General features: G+C 34.6%; 3 protein-coding genes across 6 annotated transcripts in view; all 3 read left to right on the top strand.

Annotated features, from left to right (window-relative positions):
• The first annotated feature begins 2,891 nt into the window (after positions 1-2,891).
• On the top strand, positions 2,892-4,576 carry LOC148649065 (homeobox protein Hox-D8-like). The gene is made up of 2 exons (XM_088605217.1): positions 2,892-3,531; positions 3,763-4,576. The coding sequence occupies exons 1-2, from the start codon at positions 3,114-3,116 to the stop codon at positions 4,041-4,043; spliced, it is 699 nt and encodes a 232-aa protein (XP_088461343.1). The 5' UTR covers positions 2,892-3,113; the 3' UTR covers positions 4,044-4,576.
• A 1,857-nt stretch (positions 4,577-6,433) lies between these two features.
• hoxd3a (homeobox D3a) overlaps positions 6,434-20,666 on the top strand; it is a 28,444-nt gene continuing 14,211 nt past the window's right edge. The window contains exon 1 of one of the 4 annotated variants that reach the window (XM_088605208.1): positions 6,434-6,756. The gene's annotated coding sequence lies outside the window, so the exon portion shown is untranslated. Of the gene's footprint in view, positions 6,757-16,276; positions 16,416-16,747; positions 16,871-19,256; positions 20,654-20,666 lie in introns of those variants that run through there. The other 3 variants (XM_088605209.1, XM_088605213.1, XM_088605212.1) reach the window with 3 other exon arrangements.
• On the top strand, positions 14,310-17,221 carry hoxd4a (homeobox D4a). The gene is made up of 2 exons (XM_088605216.1): positions 14,310-15,904; positions 16,319-17,221. Exons 1-2 carry the CDS (start codon positions 15,496-15,498, stop codon positions 16,618-16,620), a joined length of 711 nt encoding a protein of 236 aa, XP_088461342.1. The 5' UTR covers positions 14,310-15,495; the 3' UTR covers positions 16,621-17,221.

The following is a 20,666-nucleotide window of genomic DNA, read 5'->3' as shown; positions in this document are numbered from 1 at the left end:
GTGTTTACGATTGGAAAAGGTGTTGCACGGATCTGAATTTATTGTGTAACCTTTACCTATAATGAGTTTAAAGCAGGAAGAAACGCGGTACAATAAAGCTATAGAGTTGACTAGACGTCTGGTCTTAATGAGTTTATGGGCGATGGTTGTAATTGTACCCTTCTTTCAAACCTCCTTATTTAGGTGTTTGTGTCTGTTGCTGACAAACAAAAATGCAGACACGTTACTACAAGGGTGTCTGGTCGATAAATTATGTGTCCGAAAGATCGAAAGGGAAACGAAAAAGTTCCCCGACTACAGGGAAAGTCACGTTTATTCGAGGTCGGCGTTTGTTCTTAGAAATCCATCAGATTGAACAGTATTTTGCAATTTGTGATGTTGTAAAATAAAGGGCTGTTAAAAAGAATACTTTGGATTTAGCAAGTTGATTTTGCACCTGTATTAGAAACTAAACGTAGACATTTTTACAAGGAGAATAACATATCCAATTCGATCATTTTATATATATATACATTTCTGAACATTAATATTAGCTTCTCAATATAGTTGTTATATTATGAATTGCAACAACAATTTGCAAAAATTGAACCGGATATCTAACGGTCCATTATTTGCAACGTAGCTATCGAATACTTTAACTATATAAATAAATCAGCCGATTTCCATTTCAATAAAGAATATATAAAAATTTTATTTGAATTTAAGACAGATTTATGGAAATCCGATTATCTGTTTAGGTGAAAAGTTATAAAATTTTTGGTCACTTGATGGCGCTGTTGTTTCATATAATACAGGAGGCAAAGACAGGCGACAAGGGAAAGGGAGGTTTAATTAACAGAACATTTCAGAGTACCTCCACCCTGCACAATATGAATCATCGTATCATAGCATATTATGTTTATTTTTACGTTAATAAACGATCTTTTCAGTGGGTCCTTTTAATTAACGAAATATTAAAATGTTAGTGCAGACGTAAATAGCTTCAGCTTCTCACTCCTCTCCCACCAGCCCCACACTCACACACCCACAGAGACTAGATTCATAGCTGTCTGATTTATCCCGGTGAAGCCAGAAATATTAGCAATATTTTGTTCAAACGTAGTAAAGAAAAAAAAGTGTATCGTTTGTTTAGGTAAGAGCAGGAAGTCAGATCTGAAGGGGCTATAAGAAATCCTGAGATTTAAGTGGAAAGCCTCATTCTATATGAGCTTCTAAGGGTGTAAAGATGGTTAGAGCCGGCACATAAACGCATAAAACTGTAATAAAAGAACAATAAATAGGCCATTTAAACACTAGGTGGTGTGTATTTATTAAAAATAAATACTTTGGCAGTGGTGGCTGTGTTCTGGCTTTTGCAAAGGCAATTCAACCTTTCTTTTCTCGGAACCGTGATGTTGCCGCGTTGTTATTGTTGAATATACGCTATACACGTAGGCTCGTAGAAACAGTCATTTGCAGAACAATTATGTCTACAATACAACACCGTGTTAAATACCTGCATTTCCCTTTCCGTTTCGATTACAGCTGGTAACCAACCCTGTAAACGATTTACAGGAGTATGAAGAAAGGCCTTTTCAGTATCTTTCAGACGCATTTCGAAACAGTAAAGGTTCTATAGTACGCATACTAACACAAAGCCGAGAAATATTAGCAGCATTTAAAATCTTTCAACAACAAATAACAAACGGAAAATACAGGATATTATTATTGTAGTCGGTGGTAGAATCATAAGGCTATGTTGTGAGAGAAGCGGAAAAACATCACCAAGACGGAGTAGGTCGGTTATATAAAATAGTTTTCTAGTATTTGGCTTTTAAAATGTTGCAATGTTAAAATATCAAACGTACTGTAGGTCTATGAACCTTTTTCTATCCACTGCTAAACAATTTCTCTTTGTTCTTTGGTCAGAATTCCGGAGTAATGTCAAGCGTCATGCTCTCCTGAATATGCAAGATCTTCGGTTCAGTAGTGACGTTTCTGAAGGGTGAAATAATAGGAAACGTATTCATAGCCATGATTTTCATTAGGCAGTAATTAACCTTACAGATTCGTGACTTATTTGTTTTCACCTGGTCAAGGGTAAACGTTTTGCTCACTTTTTTTCGCACAATGGTTTAAATTTCGGGATGTTTTATAGAGAGGATAATATTTATTTGAGTATCCTTTTATAAAAGTGTGTTGAATACAATACGATTAGGGACACCTCAATTATGAAGCTTCATCTAACAATCTAACAATAGAGTTACGTTGCTCATGTTAAATGATATTTGTTGTGTGCTGTTGCACACTACATATGTAGGCTATATATTGTGATTTATACAGTTAGGTTATACATATACGTAGGCAACACCACATCAAATTGTGTGCTCAGGTATCAGAACAGTACAATAAGCAAGTACTGTCTAATACATACGCTACACAACCAGTTTCCATTAGCCTATGACATAGTTGTACACTATAGAGTACATGTGTATGTTTAACGTAAACTACATATTGTAGCGCATATCGTACAGACACAATAAATATTTTTCACATTCATTTACAACAGAAACTGACAAATTTAGAACGGAAACAACAAAAATTGTCAATGGAAGCGATAGGTTAGAGAAATATCATTTTTTCTTTCCCTTTTCAAAACTGTGACCTTGATTCCATTTGAGGGTATAGTTTTAGTTTTAGTCTTGTTTCTGTCATAGAAATGCCTCCAAATGCGTAGGCATTTTAAGCGCACTTCCAACTAGTTGTACTGCAGTGACTGTGCTGGTTGGATATATTATTAGTCTGCCAATTATCTTAACCCAATCTCTATGGTCAGAGGTTTTCGAAACAAAATTATATTCAGAACACAGAGGGGGGTGTTTGTTTGCCTCAGGACCAGTAAATGTAAAACGAAGCAAAAGATTTTCCAAACAGGCAGAGCTTTCACTCGGCTCTGTGATTAAAAGGAAACAACAAAAGCCTAGAGGTAGAGATTATATTCTACACAAGTCCTCAGTGACCACTGGATTGGAATAACCACTATGAGTACTAAGTAGACTACTGGATGACAGACCTCTTCAATCAATTTTTTATTTGTTATTTTGAGTCACCTGATTAACAATTTGAAAGCACAAATGAGCTCATATTTTGTAAATCCCTTCTACCCAAAGTACAAGCCTGGTGAAGCAATAGTTCCAGCGTACTTCGACTCTCCTTTTTCACAAGATGTTAACAGTAGACACGCAATGTACGGAAACACTGCAGGTTTCCAGCACCCAGCACAAGTGCAAGAATTTTATCATCACGGGACCGCCGCAATACCGAACGCAAGTTATCAACCGAATCCTTGTGGAATTACGTGTCACAGCGACCCCTCTAAATTTTACGGATACGATAACTTACAGAGACAGCAGCTCTTTACGACGCAGCAAGAAGCTGAGCTGCTACAATACCCTGACTGTAAATCGTCCGGTAGTAATACTGGCGAGGAACCAGAACACTTAAATCAGAACCCTTCTCCGTCTCAGATGTTTCCCTGGATGAGACCTCAAGGTTGGATGTAATAAAAATTTGCTTCCAAATCACGTATAGATGTGTAGGCTACTTAAATAGTGACTTTTGCAGACACCATGAAAACGGTCTCTTGTCTAGTTTTACCTTTCACAAAAACTCGTATTCTGTTTGCTGAAGCTTTGTTTTCATTGCAAGCTGCGTGCCTTTGTGAAAGCTGACAGTAACTAGAAGCGTTACATTCTAATAACTCGCTGTTTTCTTTCTCCTTAGCTCCTGGCAGAAGAAGAGGCAGACAGACTTACAGTCGATTTCAAACTTTGGAACTCGAGAAAGAATTTCTTTTTAACCCCTATCTGACAAGAAAGCGAAGAATCGAGGTGTCCCACGCACTGGCTTTGACGGAGAGGCAGGTTAAAATCTGGTTCCAGAACAGAAGAATGAAATGGAAAAAAGAAAACAACAAGGATAAATTTCCAGCGTCACGTCCAGACGAAGCAGAAATAAAAATGGAAGGCGATAGCTTTGAACACGAAAAGGAAGAGTCTGATTGACTGTAGACTATAAGCAACCTGTCTAGCCGAAATATTTGCAAAATCGAAAGTAGTGGGCTTTAGTTTTACCACGTTTCCCTTGTAATCGAATACATGTAAATATATAGGTTATTTTTCGCTGATTTATTATTTCTTAACGGCTTTTATCTCAATTGTTGTGTGAGCACGTAGTCTATTTAATTAGTTTCTGAAAACATCGCAGGCCTTCTATGAACCATGAAAGTTAGAAGAATTATTTCACATTTGCGGATTCTACTGATTTTTATATCAACAAGATCTTGACAATAAAAGAAAAGTACGTGTACGTGCAGACCGAACAAAATGAAGCCACGAATCGAAAGCAGACTACACTTGAAACGTCTTCTCGATCTTTTTTTTGCGTGAAATTAAAATGATATATTACACAATTAGACAGGTAAAGTTTTTGTCCTGTAACTATTAAATGATTTGTTTTAATGATTCGATGTATTTTGTATTAAAAATAACGATGTCCACGATTTGTAAGAGAAATAAATATCAAATGTTTAATCTTGTTTCTTTTTTGTTTCAAGTTGTTTTATTCTCAATCATCATATTTATAAGAAAAAATGAATGCTGTAGGATTTACCTTAGTCAAATAAATCGTTAAATAAAATTAATAAATTAACTAGAAAATAGATTTTTTGAGCTATTTACTCCTTTAATTTGGGGCATTATACATTTTTAATATTTGATAACTGGGAAATGGGGAAATGTAACTTTGTAAAAACCTTTAAAACCCGTTCAACCGGATGATTCGAACCATTCATAATGTTTCTATTTTACTAGTATTCAAAACTTAAATATTAGAATTTCGTCGTTTGTTTCAAAGATAATTCTTTTAAAAGACATTTTAAAAACATAGGATAGATGTGATAGTAATTAAATATTAATATTAGAAGTTCATATACGTTCATTCTATTTTAAATATATTTGTTGTTACAATGTAAGTCATTAATTATTTTCTTAGGAGAAAATTATTGAATTATTATTTTCTTAGGAGAAAATGTAAAAATTGAACATATCTCAAAATATGTGAAACAAAGAGTTTTAAAAAAAAATAATGAGCGCATAAGTTGCGATATGTACTGTTTATATCTTACCAATATTAAAATGCCAACCCAAATGATCTTTGTAACACTTAGGCCTGTAGTAATAACCGTAGTCCTTAAACATTAAAGAGAGCTATTTAAAATGGAAACAAAATGCCGTATTTTCTTCTATATAAACCACGATCTGAAATCACATGAAAGGGTTGGAAAAATATGCAATCTACTACAGGCGACTTGCCAGATAACTCATGATCTGTATATAAAAAACATTCAACCTATGTTAATCACACCTCACAATTCTTATTATTTATATCCGCGTGACGCTAATCGTTCTGAAAGTCATTGCTGAAATATTCACAAGTGAAAATGGTTTGTTCCCTGTGTTCAAGACCGAAAAGAATGCCGTTGCACGGATGTAACCGAAAGTATTTTTAAATCACAGGCCTTCAGAACAACTGGTGGTGTAAGTTGCCTAATATTGATAAACACCGCAGTTTTCGTTGTGGTACTCCGATGTTAACGCTGTGTCAATGCCAATCCTGGCTGACACAGCGTTTCCTCTAATTCTTCAACATTTTTTCTTCATTTCCCTATATTTAGTGGTATATCCCCCTGGGTCTTAATTGTGTTGGGCAAATAAAGAATAGAGTCTGTATACCTGTATGTGTGCTTGTCCTTTCTTTCCGACGAAAAGAATACTAAGGTTAATTCCAGTTATCACACAACTCATCTACAAGTTCAACCGCACATAATATACAAACGTGTATAATGTTAAGGAACACATCTGGTTACATATATGAATATTTTAAATGCATTATAAAGAAGAAAGTAAATACGCTCCAAAGACTTTTAGAATTCCCCTCCTCCCAAAAGCAAACACTTCTTTTCAAGACGTAGGTTATGTGGTAAAAGCTCTGACATTGTGAACACATTTCATTACGGATTTATTTGTCAAGGACATTCAAAGGTTGAAGCATTTCTTATGTAGGTTATGGCATGATATTTAACACAGTATTTTTTTTTATTAAAACGGATTCTAGCTGCAGTCTTAATAAAACTGCACAATCTTGGTTCTTTTCAGTTCGCTTTTCGTATTATAAAGCTCAATGGGCTTTCAACTGGAGAAGCAAATGGCTTTTGCAACCATTATGCGCAAAACCCGAAAGGAATTGCAGTAAATTCCTTTTTGTTAGAAGACAATTTACAACTTGGTAATAGACCTTTTTATGAGCAAGTATCGTCTGTCATTGGATGGCACTGGTCATGTGCATGAGGCTAACGTTTTCATGGCCCTTTTCCTGATTTCCCTAGCGATTTTTTCACTGCATTCCGCTGTTAAAGCGCCTCAACTCGTCCTTTCTGTCTCCTCTCGTTTTAATATAGGAGGCATGGAAGTGTTAAGATAGTAATCCATTCCAGGGATTCTAAGCTTTGATGTTGTTTCCTTGATAGTGTTAGATAACTCTGGCGGTATGATGGAGAGTAAAACGGAGTTAAACGTGGTAGTGAACTAAACATTTGCAGTTCCCTTATTAGGTACTCACATTTGTGTTTAAATTCGACTTTATGTTAAAGTGCCACAATATTGAAGAAAATGGATTATTCGAATCAACTCACATACAGACCGGAGCTAGTCATCAAGGGTAAGTGTACTTTTACCTGATGAATATCACCTGAGCATGTACTTTTCCCTGCTTTACATAGTGCCAATTATAGGGTTGTGGTGCTTGTTGTCAGAACTATAGCTTGAAAACGTTGAGCTGTAAGTGAAATTCTTCTAAAGTTCGTACTGCAGGGCGGCATAGTTCGAATCAACTTTGTCTTTTTATATCTTGTTTTTTTACGCTATTATCAATAACATGTTGTGTATTTTTTATTTCTCAGTATACAGGTGTTTATGATGTCTTTAATCGTAGTATGGCAGATTATTTTGTCTCCTTTAATTTGTTAAATTTTAGATGCCCATTTGTTAGAACATGAAGTGTTGAAGTGTTTTTAACAATATGAAATGTTGAAGTGTTTTTAACAATATGAAATAGGAGATACCCCTATCTCACTTAGCACTCACACTGTGGTTAAAAGAAATGACAAAGAAACGAGTCTGAAAGTATAAGTTGGGTATTCTTCGATTTTAAAATGTCTAAGCTAAAACTGACCGATAGACTTTCTTTTTTAATGATTTGTCATATTGCAGTGTTCAGTTTTCAAAAATATCATTGTCTTCTTCCTGTGACAGGAAAGTAACACCATATAACACCATATAACACTGGTGTAAGATGCAAGAGGCATCTTACACCAGTAAGAATATGAAGTAGTGAACAATAGAAAAACGTTTGCTACAATACCTTCTTAAACTTTGTCCAATGCGTTTTTAAAAGAGAAAATGTAATTCAGTTATGCAGTTGTGTAGACAAATATGAGAGATTTCTTGACTCCACAGTACATATTTTTATAAAGTAATAAGATCGTTTATATAACTAGTGGCAGTTCCAAATTTATTGGAGAGCCGAACTGTATCACCACCACCATCTTAGTAATGGTTTCAATACTGTGTAATTACAGATTGTAAGGTTTCGCCACAAACCCACCTCCTTAAACAATAGCACTTATAATAAGAATGATGTAGTCCTGTCAAATGTAGTGAAATGCAATATTAAAAATGCAATACTTTATCAGCATTTCCCTAAGGACCACACATGTATTTGAACAATATAATAGTTCAATTGTTGTTTCTCTGTGTGTTCTGTATGCAAAATATATAAAAATATATTTGTATGTGTGCAAAACCTATTAATTAGTTCATGGGTGTAAAAGGCGGGTTCTCGCATGATCCCTTGTTTGCATAGATTAGACCTGGGATTTAATGTAAACCCTTTGTGAAGAATGAGAGATCTGGATAGAGACTGGTACTTTTGCGTTTTCTGATCTCAATGGATTTTCTCAGCGCATTTATGTTGTGGGTTGCAGTTCCTTTTTAATTAATGGCATCTCTTCTGCACCTTGAAAAAAAAGATTGCACCTGTTTTTATTTTTGTACATTTTGAATGACAAAGTGATTGAGCAGTGACAGATAGTCTCGCATTTAATTTAAAAAAAATCAACTTTCCTTGCACTTTTCCAATAGGCTAATAAGATATTTTGGAGTGTTTGCTGAAGGATCTGCTTGAGAGACTAGTTTACAGCCGCTTGGAAATGCGCGTTTCAGAACAAAGACAGTATTTCACTACTGGCTGGCAGGCAGCTGCTAAAGTATTTACGGCCTTACTGCAATGCGGCAAGGGATTGTAGCCTGAGAGATTGCAATGAGGCAAACACGTTAAAGACAAAATGAAATATCAGAAGGTTCATCTATCGAATAAAATAATAAAACCTCTGTTTGTAAACAAGGAAGAAATTGAATCATAACGAATACGACGGGAAGATATCAAAACCAAATCGTGTTTTTAGCATATGCAATATATTTTTTTGTAAATGCTTTTATGTGCTGTATAACCTACCAATGGGTTTAGTCATAGTTCATTAATCTCACACGTCATGTAGTGTACATGTGAACATGAAAAAACGTACCTGAACAGTTTGCTAAATAAACGAATGGATAATTACACAAAATGGTTACAAATGCTTTTGCAGCTGCAAAAAGTGGACAACAATCTTATCTAATGATAACGGATACGTCACAGGTCACGTGCTCGGTGGCCGCCGCCGTTATATAATCACGTGAAAGCAATGAAAAAACTGTGGAACAAAATTTATTAACAACGTTCGCTTTATTAAGAATAACAACTATAAGGGTTTTTGCATTACAGTTAACAAGGAACAAATCAGCCCATTCTCGTACCCACACAACAGTATTTAGATATGAATATACAACTGTAAACTGAGTAGGGGGAAGGGAATTATTTTTAATGACCTGAAGTAAAATACGTTTTCATAAGTAAAATAGCTAAGTATATATATAAAAAAAACAGTGTTCGATTTAATGACAGTAACATAAACACAATGCCAGATAGATGATTTATTCAGAAAAAAAGTTCTGTTTTATGAAAATAGAAATGTTGATGTAATTTCCCCGAGAAGAACATAATTGTGTTATGTTCAGGTTATGTTCAATAACTCGGCTATACGGAATTCAGTAAGAAACGTTTGTATAAGGTGAGGTGGAACAACAAACTGACATAATACAAATAGATTAAAATGATCATTGCTGAAATACAAAATAACAGTCTTTTCAAATAATGTTTTTTTTTCCTTTACTGAATTCCACGTATTTATCCCAAGTATAGAAACGGTGTTTTCAGACTTTTATTAACATAGGCCTAATATATAATATATCATATAATGCATCGATATAAAATATTGCGTGTGTGTTTACTGGTGTGCGTATTTGTTCCAGGAGAAGGCGCTGTTGTACAACGTTCGTACTCGATCCTTGTCTTCCTTCCGCATCCTTTACTCCAAAGGTCATTCAAAGGAGAGTTAATATTGATGTCCAGACACGTGACTTCGGATCTTTCGCTGCTTGCCAGTTTGCTTATTTGAGCATTATGTTGAACAATTGCCTGTGTGCAAACGTATAATGGATTCAAGGTAAAAGCAGAAAGTAAGTCACAAGATGCTGTCAATTATTACGATGGGTACATTACAGGTTGTAAGAAAAATATCCTCCCAGTATTTATTGTTAATAATAATTACAACACTAAGAATTATTGACTTCTCCATTCTCCATTTCTCCATTTCAGAAATCAACATTACACTGTGCGTGCCTGTTGTGTACAGTACTCAATTTACTAAAGACCCTAATTTGTGTGCTTTGGAAAATGTATAGTCCTATGGAAACGCTATAATCTAAGCATAATTAGAGGGTGCAGTAATGTATACACAAAATGGCTCATTTATAACTTTTTATTTCAACAGCATCTATTGAAATACGATTCAATTAATTAATCGACGACTAAATATTGTCTAAGAATTAACGAAACAGCGAGTGTTTTGCTGAAAATGTCTTGTCAACATTTCAGTGTCTGATTCAGATTTTCTTTTAGTGCATTTAATATTTACGTATTGTAGAGTTAAGGCGTTTTTACTCGTTTTGAAGTTTGGTTTTACTCTATGAGAGAAAAATAGATTCGACCTTGAACAATTGCAGTAAAAAACACAACACCACAGACAAAGTTCCTTTTTTCTGTAGCTAGGAGGAAAATAAATGTCATTTACAAGTTCTATGTCTCCTTATGTGGAGCCAAATTACAATTAAACATTAAATCATCAGTGCAAGGGGATTGTAAATTGCATTAATAGAAATCCTTACGTGAGAGCATTTTAATGAATTATTATTATTATTATTATTATTATTATTATTAATTTTTTAATTTTTATTATTATTCACCACCCTGTTTGTGTTAGCTTGTCCACATTAAGATTAAATTAATTAATTAAATTTACGAAATTGATTAGGAGTAAGCCCCGGCATTTAACATAAATAAGACTAAAATTGGAAACCATTAGTGCAAAGTAAGATACTTCGTTATTTCAAACAAACGAATAAAGTGTTTTCTCACATCCGGATTTTATTGTTTTATTACCTTAAACATCCAAGGTGTAGGCATCCAAGAACACCCGCCAAGATGTTTAAAGCGTCTCACACATGAAGGGTCATAAAATGTTTTCCTTCCTTTCAAATAGAAACTTATTCTGAATATCACGCCTGAGTTCTCCCACATCACGACTGTGACTATATTTCTAAATCTATTTCAATATGGAAACTAGCAAAATAGCTATAAGGGCGCTAAAAAATCGATATAGAAAGGAAAGATCGCATATAACATCGTAAATACTGTTAACAGAATTTTAATCTTATACTAGGGAGAGCAAAACAAATACATACTGATTCTGTATCAGACCAGGAACGTATTCAAATAAATAGTGTACTTAGATATTATTAAAACCAAAACTAACCTGCACATAACCCTTTGCAGTCTTAGCTTTTCTTGCTATGTTTAGATTAGCGCGTAGGCTGCTAAAAAGCAGAAAAGTGTTGCCTAAATTCTGTGGTGACATCAATGTAACCGCCATTATTGAATAAGTTTTCAACTTCCAAGATTATTTATGGTACTTAGGAGCGGTGTCATGAATGGCTATGGAGAAGCACGTGATTCCATTAAACTTTGTTTTATGGCTAGGGAGTTGACAAGCCAAAATTTAATTCACATTGTGTATTAGCACAGAAGTGCTGATGGTTTAGCATTTCTCAGCGATCTTTGAATAACTGAAAGCAAGGATTAACCTCTGGTTGCTAGCATCATGACAGTGTATCTCTGCTACCACCTTCTTCACAACAGTGTTTCTCGAAGTAAGCTTTCTCTCTATAAATGTTTCTATTGCAGAACTTTCAAGGAAGTGAGTATTTTGATGCACCTGATCTGTAGGGCGCATGTTTTTTATGAAAGCAGACTAGACATTTTAAGCACTATTTTGTGGAAGAAGAAAACATTGATACAATTATATTATATTGTGTTGATTTACAGCTTTACCTTAACATCAAGAGCTGATATCTTATACTTCTGTGTACAGCAGGAACTCGTTTGAAGTGTGTACATACCTTTACTGAAAACCCGTTTTATTCTTTCTTGAAACACTTTGTGTAATTTAAGTATTATGTTAACGTTTATTACCAGTATTAAGATAAAAATAGACTGTAAAGTCTTGTAGTTTATTGATTTTTTCAAATGCTGTTAAAATGCCAAGTTTTAAATAAGATATCTGAAAAGCTACAATAAGATAGTTATTATTTCGAATTCGTTACTAATTTGCATCCTGCAAACGTAGCTAAACCTTTTTACAAGGTGTTTTACCCAGGTAGATGATTGTTTGAAGCCACGTGAAGCGTAAATCTCATTTAATTTTTTTTATAATTCTTATAAGTCTTATTTTATTATTACTTTTAATTGTGTAGGTTAGTAAAAAGCAGCACAGGTAGACCTTTTAATTATATTACGGGATTTTGTTTTTAACTGTGATCAGTCTTATTCCGTGTCGATATCGATTAATTTGCCTATCCGATCTTTTTCTTTATCTACTCATGAATATAGAGGCCTTTGATTGTCTCCTTTAAAAACCTCGATCTGCTGCAGCGCCCCCAAGCGTACAGCACGGTGTTCAAACAAAAGGTTTACTGCATGATCTTCACATAGAATGTTCTTACTGTCTGAACCATTTTTAAAGTCAATACAGAGAGCGAAAAAGACCAACTAAACAGCAAATGTACAATTTCGATATTCATTTTCACTGACAGAAAATTATAACCTACAAAAGGAAATCATACATTCTCACTCTTGATCATTTTTTGTAATCTGTGGAAATCTGTGGAACAGGATAGGCTAGATATACACTTGTAAATGATTTAAATCACATATTTAAGATTCCTTTGATAAAATGTAATCATTTACAGATAAAAGGTATAATCTGAACTGAAAAAACTTGCACGTTAGACGCCTGTGTTTTTTATTGACTGTTTAGTTCAACAACAAAAAATGAAAATACAGAAATTAGCTATTACTGTACTCTTTTTTTTCTTTATTTCCGATGATTTTGCCTGAGAAGACTCGCACTGCAAAAAAAAAACGTATTATTTGTCTTTAATGTTAGGATTTTTTTTTTCTAATACCAAACGCAACTATCCTTATTGAACAAAAATTATTAAAATGTTCAACGTTCTCGTTAGGCTTTATGGCTTCTTCGATTATGAATGATAGCCTAATACAACCAAACAAGGTTTCTATTAATCCATCCAAATGAGCTGCACCAAAAATGAACAAATATACATATATTCCTTTCCTCAAATGATAATGTTTTAGAACAAAATTAGATAAATTTAAAGAAGGAAAGGAAGATAAACGAAAAACAAAACAAATCTGGATAATTTCTAAGATATAAAAGATGAAAAGAATGAGTGATTTTTAAAATCTTTTGTTCATCAGTTACTCTGGCTTTGACCCGTCTGAACAAGTCGCGGAATAAGGTGAAACACAGGTCACAGTGTCTAACAAATATGAAAATGCGAACTACCCAACTGAGATATTATTATACACTTACAGGTTATTTATATGTAGTAATACTAATTCATTATCATCCTATTGCTATACGAAACTCACAAATTCGATATAATTTTTTTGCTCACATATAATTTTACATATGTATTACATGTTAATTAGAATGTTATCATTAAGAAGCTCCTTGTGTTGTATACTGCATTCTTCCTGCTTGTATGTACGCAAAACATAGAAATGTACTTTTTTGTTATATTTGAATTATTTCAAAACGAGGTACATGTTAGTCGGAAATGAAGATTAGAAATATATAGAACGAAACGCGCAAACGAATATTTTTGAGCACAATACTATATTTTTCTTTCTAAAATGAAACTTACGCTGATTTCGTTTACCTTTGGGCGACTCTGCAATATTCCTTTCTTGGAAACAAACTTCTGTCTGGTCAGCAGGCTTTGACCAGGGAACTTGGGTATCAGTTGGGTCATGCAGAATTCATGAACTTTTGTACGCCTCGTGCTCGGCTGTCGCCTACGAAAAAATAATGAAACTTTGTGATATGTTTGTAAATGATTTAGTTTGACCTCGTGCCCTTTACCCTCTGCCTTATATGCGACCAGTCTATAGCAAATCTGGGAACATTTGATAGAGACTATGCTGGTTAAACTTATATTCAGAGAAACATCCAAACGTAAGTATTCAGTATTATTTTAATTATCGTGCAGTTGCAGCAATAGTCACTTCAATTGGTACATGTGGACCTGTCAGTTTTTTTTTTTAAATAACAATACCATAGTAGCATAATTCGTTTGATCTGGTCAGGGCGTAGAAGAATCGAGATGTGTATTATTAAAAAATAAAATTGTAAAATGGAAGACCCTGGCCAGTATCCTTCATCGCATGTTTTTTTTACATCGAAATTTGGAAAGCTCTATTCGAAAGGATTTTCAGGAACAATTGGACACAGACACAATCTATTTCATAACATGGATATTATATATGAGTCACAGGTGAGGATAAAAAAATATTGAGTATACCCCCGTTGTAGTGACTTATATTCCGTCGTCTATATATACCCTGTAGAACCGAATTTGTGTGATATAAACACAGTCACAGATTCGATTCTAGGGGAGTATATGGTCGATGCAAAAACTTCGAATTTTACAACGTTGCTTAGTTTCCTTTTCTTCATGAATCTTAAAATCATATTATGATAACCATCGCAATTGCTTCGCAAATTTTTCAGTGCCTAAGTGTCCATGTTCCTCTTTAAAAAAATGGAGACGGTAAATTATAGATATGGATGAACTGCCGCAAATATTAATATTTGTTTGTTTAAGCCACGAGTGAATGAAGCATATTTCAATTATCCTACAATGACGTGCTTCAGTGTATTATTTCACAGATAGCGGTCAGGTGGGTTTGGTTAATGAAAATATACTCGTATTTTCGCATTTTGTGAAATATTAAATTACTGCATGTATCAATCTGTCGAAGGAGAAAGAACCCTGCATTAGATATACATTTCACATCGGTAATTTTAGTTTTCATTAAAAATTCTTTGTTATTCCTCGGTATCCCTGATGCTATATGGAATCAGTGCAATTGAAAACTTTATAATTATTTAATGAGACCAGATATTGTTTTTTTTCTTCAAATAATAATATCATATGTCGTGTGTTAATGTCTGTGGTCACTCTCTTCTATTTATCACCAAGGTCTTTGGTTTGCCTTCAAAGGGATAGAACAGGGATGAAATGATGAGATTCTTGTAACTTTTGGATGACCCCAGTTTGACAAAGACAGTCCCAATCAATTGTCCTCGGGCTTTATTCTACTCTTTTCTGTGAAACTGGACTTTTGTATCTTTGTTTCTCTATTGTAGCTCATCGGCTATAGTTCAATGTAACGCAATACAACGTAAATAAAAATTAAAACAACTTAACAGCAAAAACACACAGACACACACAAAATCTTGCTTCTAATCCTAAACCCGTTGTTTAATTAAGAAGACCGGCAGGGGTTAAAATCCAGTTATTATAATGATCACTGATAGTATGCTCGTTATCTGCTGTTTATAGCATCTGCACATATTTAATCACTGTTGCATTACTGAAATGTACCATTTTATTCCAAACAATCTGAATATTTAGCAAACTTTGTGAAAATTGCTGCTAGGTGTATACTTAACCGTTAATAGACTCCCTTTAGCTCAATTGGCTAATCCAGTCACATGGGTGCCCAACTTTATTCAGTTGACAGCAAGTAGGAGGGCTTTATGGAAGGAGAAAAAAAGACAACTCGAGAAAAATTAGTATTTTCTACCTTCAGAAATTAATGGCCATGAGTTCGTATATGGTGAACTCCAAGTATGTGGATCCAAAATTTCCTCCTTGTGAGGAATATTCGCAGAATAGCTATATACCTGACCAGAGTACAGGGTATTACAGTCCATCGCAGGGCACAGATTTCCAGCATCCAGGAATCTATTCACGGTCAAACTACACCGAGCCATCCTTTAGCTGTAACACTGATCAGGGATCTACAGTGCAGCCGCGGGGTCATGTGCAGGAGCAGCCCAGCCAACAAAGCCCTTTCACGGCTCAAAGTGAGCAGTGCCCGCCGGTCCAAATATCTGGGACACGGTCTTGCAACCAGCAGCAAAGCACCAAGAACCAAAACGGGATACAAGCCAAACAGCCAGCAATAGTTTATCCCTGGATGAAGAAAGTCCATGTTACCACGGGTAAGACTGACTTTCTTGTTTCTCACTCCAGCCCCTTTTGGGCCAGTTGTGCTGTACTATTTTTTTTCCTCTGAAGAATCGTTCCTTGAAATATTTATGGGTTCTTTTGAAGGGGCCGCCAATTACACCAGTCATAAATTTTTATTGCTTAGGAAATAGGCCGCTAGCCATGTGGTCGGCTTTCAAAACAATTGAAAACTCCAGTGGACTGCTGGTACGATTTTGAGGTTGTCTTTTTTATTCTTAAACTTTAAAAAATAATCCAGTAACAACCTTTCTATTGCATATCGATCCTGCATAAGCTATCCCTTACAGTATTTCCAGGATATTAGAAATATAATCTTTGTGAAGTACACAGTGTTGGGAAAGACTATGACACTAATGCTAACTTCGGTATTTTCTTTATTCTTCCAGTGAATCCAGATTATTCAGGAGGGGAACCTAAACGATCACGGACAGCTTATACAAGACAGCAGGTTTTAGAACTGGAGAAAGAATTTCATTTTAACAGGTATCTTACGAGGCGGCGTCGTATTGAAATCGCGCATACCCTGTGTCTTTCTGAGCGACAGATCAAAATCTGGTTTCAGAACAGAAGAATGAAATGGAAAAAAGACCACAAACTTCCAAACACAAAAGGCAGATCTTCGTCTACGCCTAGCCAGCATTTACAGACTGTGCAGAAGGACAACCAAACTGATATCACAACTTTGTAAGAGATGGACATTGCATTTTCTCCACTCTTCCGCAAAGAACTGTATATAATAGACACTGTTCATCAGAATTTGCATGATCCAGAAACCTGACTTTTTTGGTTGTTCCCATTAATGTAAAACGAAAGCAAACATAACAAAAATGTCATCATCTGGAGCTGCAATATGAGGACTTTGTACTGATTTACCATCACGCCGACCATAGTAACTTTTTAGGTGGTGCAGAAGATGAACCTTCACTTGCTTCAACGAGGTACAGTAGTTCACTAGAAACGAAAACATACAATATTGGACAATATTGCTATCCTTTAATTTTATAATGAATGTCCGGTGCTTTCTTGTGGTAATATTGTTTACTCTGATATTCTACGTGTACTTTTGGGTCAAGTCTTCCTCACGTGCATTTCAGCAGGTACGAGAAATTGGCCTGTGGTTAAATGTTTTTATTTAATTGAGAAAAGGAAAGAAGTATATGTGAAGCTTATTGTGCTTATGAAGTTGCTAGTGGTATGTGATCCAATTTTGCATTTTTTTTCTTAAAAAGATACCAAAATTGATGCACATAATTTTAAATAATAAAATTAGATATTACATATGAAAAAAACTCAGTTGCCTGTAGTTTCATTTACAAATATATATTAAGCACAAAATTAAGTATTATTTTAGTTTGAAAAGGTGTAAATCAATATTTGTCTCTTAAATTGTGGATTTATTCGGTTCTACAATCTAACGCCTTGTTCATATATATATTACATACATAATATATATCTATGCTATAGAGGCTATATACTTATATAATTTTTAAATATCAAACATGAAACTGTTTTGAGAAGTATACCACCGTTTAACATGCTTTGTATGATTTTATGGGGAAAAAATATTTTGGAAGCAGCACCATAAGACACTCCACTGTGTTTTGCAACGACTCTGACTTGCATTACTGAAACTGTAAATCGTTTGCTGACAAGTTTGGAAATAGCCTACATTTAAAGAGGCTATGTGTCTGCTTTGTGGATTTATGCTTGCTGAATCCGAATGTGTTTGGTGTGTGACTGAAGAAACGATGTCTCACATTTCTATCACGTTTGACCTGTTTTTGTTATACTTGTGTTTCCGTGTGTATATGTAGATATATACAGGTACTTTCTAAGCTATTTTAACTATCATCCAAAATGAATAAAGAAAGTTTATTGTAAAAGCACGTATGTCATAATAAATCGCCCCAAACTCTTCAAAGAATAAATGTTTTTAAATAAATTAAAATACTGAACCTTTATCATTAATTTCACAAAGATCCAATAGAGCAACTCGGAAGTATTTTCTTGAATTGTATTGCTATTGTGCACATCAGATTTCTAGAAAGCAAACAACGATTGAAAATTCGTGTTTAGAAATTTCTCAGCTGTCACACCGATCGTTTTATTGTCGATGTTGTTTCCTGAGACTAGCAATTTAAAAAAAAACATTATAATGTATAGATACAAGAATGGATATTCTTGTATTCTTTACATCTTTGTTTCTATGACAAAAAGCAGAGAGCTCACGCATAGCAAAGATATCTTCTTTCTGACGCCTTCACGTTGAGAAGCTGAAAAGGTATTTTACTGAAGTTCGGCAAAGCAGCAGAAGCCCGGTTCATCCAGGGGACAAATTTTCTATTCGATTAGCCGTATTTCAGCCGGGAGGACTGACCTCTAAACCCTTGACCTGTTGGACCCATAGCCTTTTCTACTGCAGACAGGATTCACATTCAGGTTTTAGTAAATGAGTTTCTTTTGGCATATGGATTGCACGGTTAATACTGTAATTAACATATTACGGTTAAGGAATATCACGAGCATTTTCATAGCTTTCACGTCATGAAAATTACAGCTCCACCGGATTGAAACAAATATTTAACGCTTACTATTAAAGAAAATAGATGTAGAATCGTTACATAGTGTTATAAAGTGTTCTTGTACGTGTCGGTGATATTATGCGCATTGTATCATATTAGTTTGATTGCACAAAAAGGCGAGTCTAGTTTCCAAACTGCAAACAATATGTCCATGTGTTGATACAGTGCAATTCGGATTTTGTACTACGTTTATTACATGGTAACAAAACATTCAATTATATTATTAATAAAAACAGATTTCGCTAAGTTAGTAAGCAAGTATTATAACTCAAACATGCTCCACATTCAATTTCAAATAATACCTTGAAATTCCGAACAGTATCACGAAGTATTGACATGTATGTGCACAAAACGAAAATACATAAAAAATCTTTTGTGAAATAGTTTATATAATTAATGGACACAGTATTAAAGCCACCCACCCCCCCCCCAAAAAAAACAAACTCGGAGCAATTGCATACAAAACACACTTACATTTATTAATGTTCTTTCCAAGTCTGTCAACATTCAGAAAAAGAACAGTATACATGAATGCTGAATATAAATATTAAAAGTTTTGCGTAGATTGGAAATCACTTCCAAATTATTATTATTATTATTATTATTATTATTATTATTATTATTATTATTATTATTATTATTATTATTATTATTATTATTATTATTGCGGCATTATTAAAGATGTTGATACAAATACAAAAGAGCACTTTCGCATTTCTCGCTATCTTTAAAGGTGTCTCAATCGAAAGCATATACACATTTAAAACTCGTAATATAGGTTCCAAAAGAAATTGAGGTTAGATAACCAGGAGTAGAACTTCCATATATACCTAATTACAATCTAACAGAAATGTATATTTGCCGGAGGTATTTGCCAGAGAAACACTGCATAAAAAGATTTCGTATTTTAAGGATTTCTTTGTTTGTCCTGGTATAATTGAGAAATACAATATGCATAACTGCATGTGTAAGTGTATATATGCCTCTGTGTAAGCGCGCCTGTGAAAGCCGTGTGAATGTGTGTGAATGCTTTCGTGGGCACGTGCGTCTTTAAGCGTGCAACACGCTTCTACAAAGCCCAAGTAAAAATAAGATTCAAATAAACATTTCGTTCTCCTCAGCTGACGCTACCGTATGTCAGGTCAACATAACACACCAAGGCAAAGGTGAAGATTTTACAATTCGACTTAAAAACCTTACGAGAAACACCTTTACCTTAGCTCTTCTTGTGTACAGTGTGAGAAAGAAAACAAAGAGACATACACAAATATGTATGTGTAGGCCTGCTGTTCACTAGACTTTCAAAGACTGTCAACCACCTAAAAATCTTGTTGAAATGTTCATGAATGAACATGAATTTAATACTGACTTCTTAATGCATAGTATTAATTCATGCCTGACGCAATCTTTCATCCATCGTTTTTTTGCATTGCAATGAAGGTATTTAAGTAACTTTTTACAGGTACCGATTATAAAAAAACATTGTATGAATGGATATCTTCCACTTTACTTTCTCATCTGGAAAATATTGTGCAAGACAAGCACTGAACTATCAGGTGTGTTTTATTATTCCTTATTATTCACAGTGTGCCATTTTGTTTCCTATGGTTCAAAATCTAGCTGTTGCGTATTGTAAGTGTTAAGATGAGAAATTGATTTTTTGTGAGCTATTTTTTGAATGTATTTTCACTACTGACTTTACTGCTGGTGGGAATGAAATAAACGGATGTATAGGCTGTGCCACTAGCAATGACACGGCATTGAACACACCAGAGGCAGACCCACAATGGCTCACAAACGGCCATGTTTGATTTCCAGCTGTTCGCAGAACTGTCCTCGTCGTGCCAGACGGCTGTTTAAGATATAGCAAACTGCAGTCGCCATCTGAAGATTTAACTAGGAGAATATAAGAAGCTTTCTTCTTTTTTTAAAAAAAAACTTGATTTGACCACGTGATTTGCTAAATAATTAATGCAGTACGTCCCCTAGAAACACGGCTTCGTCATTAATCGCCCAAGCAAAGGACTCTATCAGACTTGAAAACTGAAGAGATCCCAAGAAAATAATATACAAACGGGCCGGTTTCCTACGCTACTTTAGCCAGCACTTTTGTATAGCATCTCAACAAATGGAAGCTAGGTAGGTAAACATT

Source organism: Lepisosteus platostomus, chromosome 14 (assembly GCF_059453375.1).
Source record: "Lepisosteus platostomus isolate fLepPlt1 chromosome 14, fLepPlt1.hap1, whole genome shotgun sequence".
Taxonomy (NCBI): domain Eukaryota; kingdom Metazoa; phylum Chordata; class Actinopteri; order Semionotiformes; family Lepisosteidae; genus Lepisosteus; species Lepisosteus platostomus.
The sequence above is the reverse complement of the archived record's forward strand: the minus strand, read 5'-3'. Positions and strand labels throughout refer to the sequence as shown.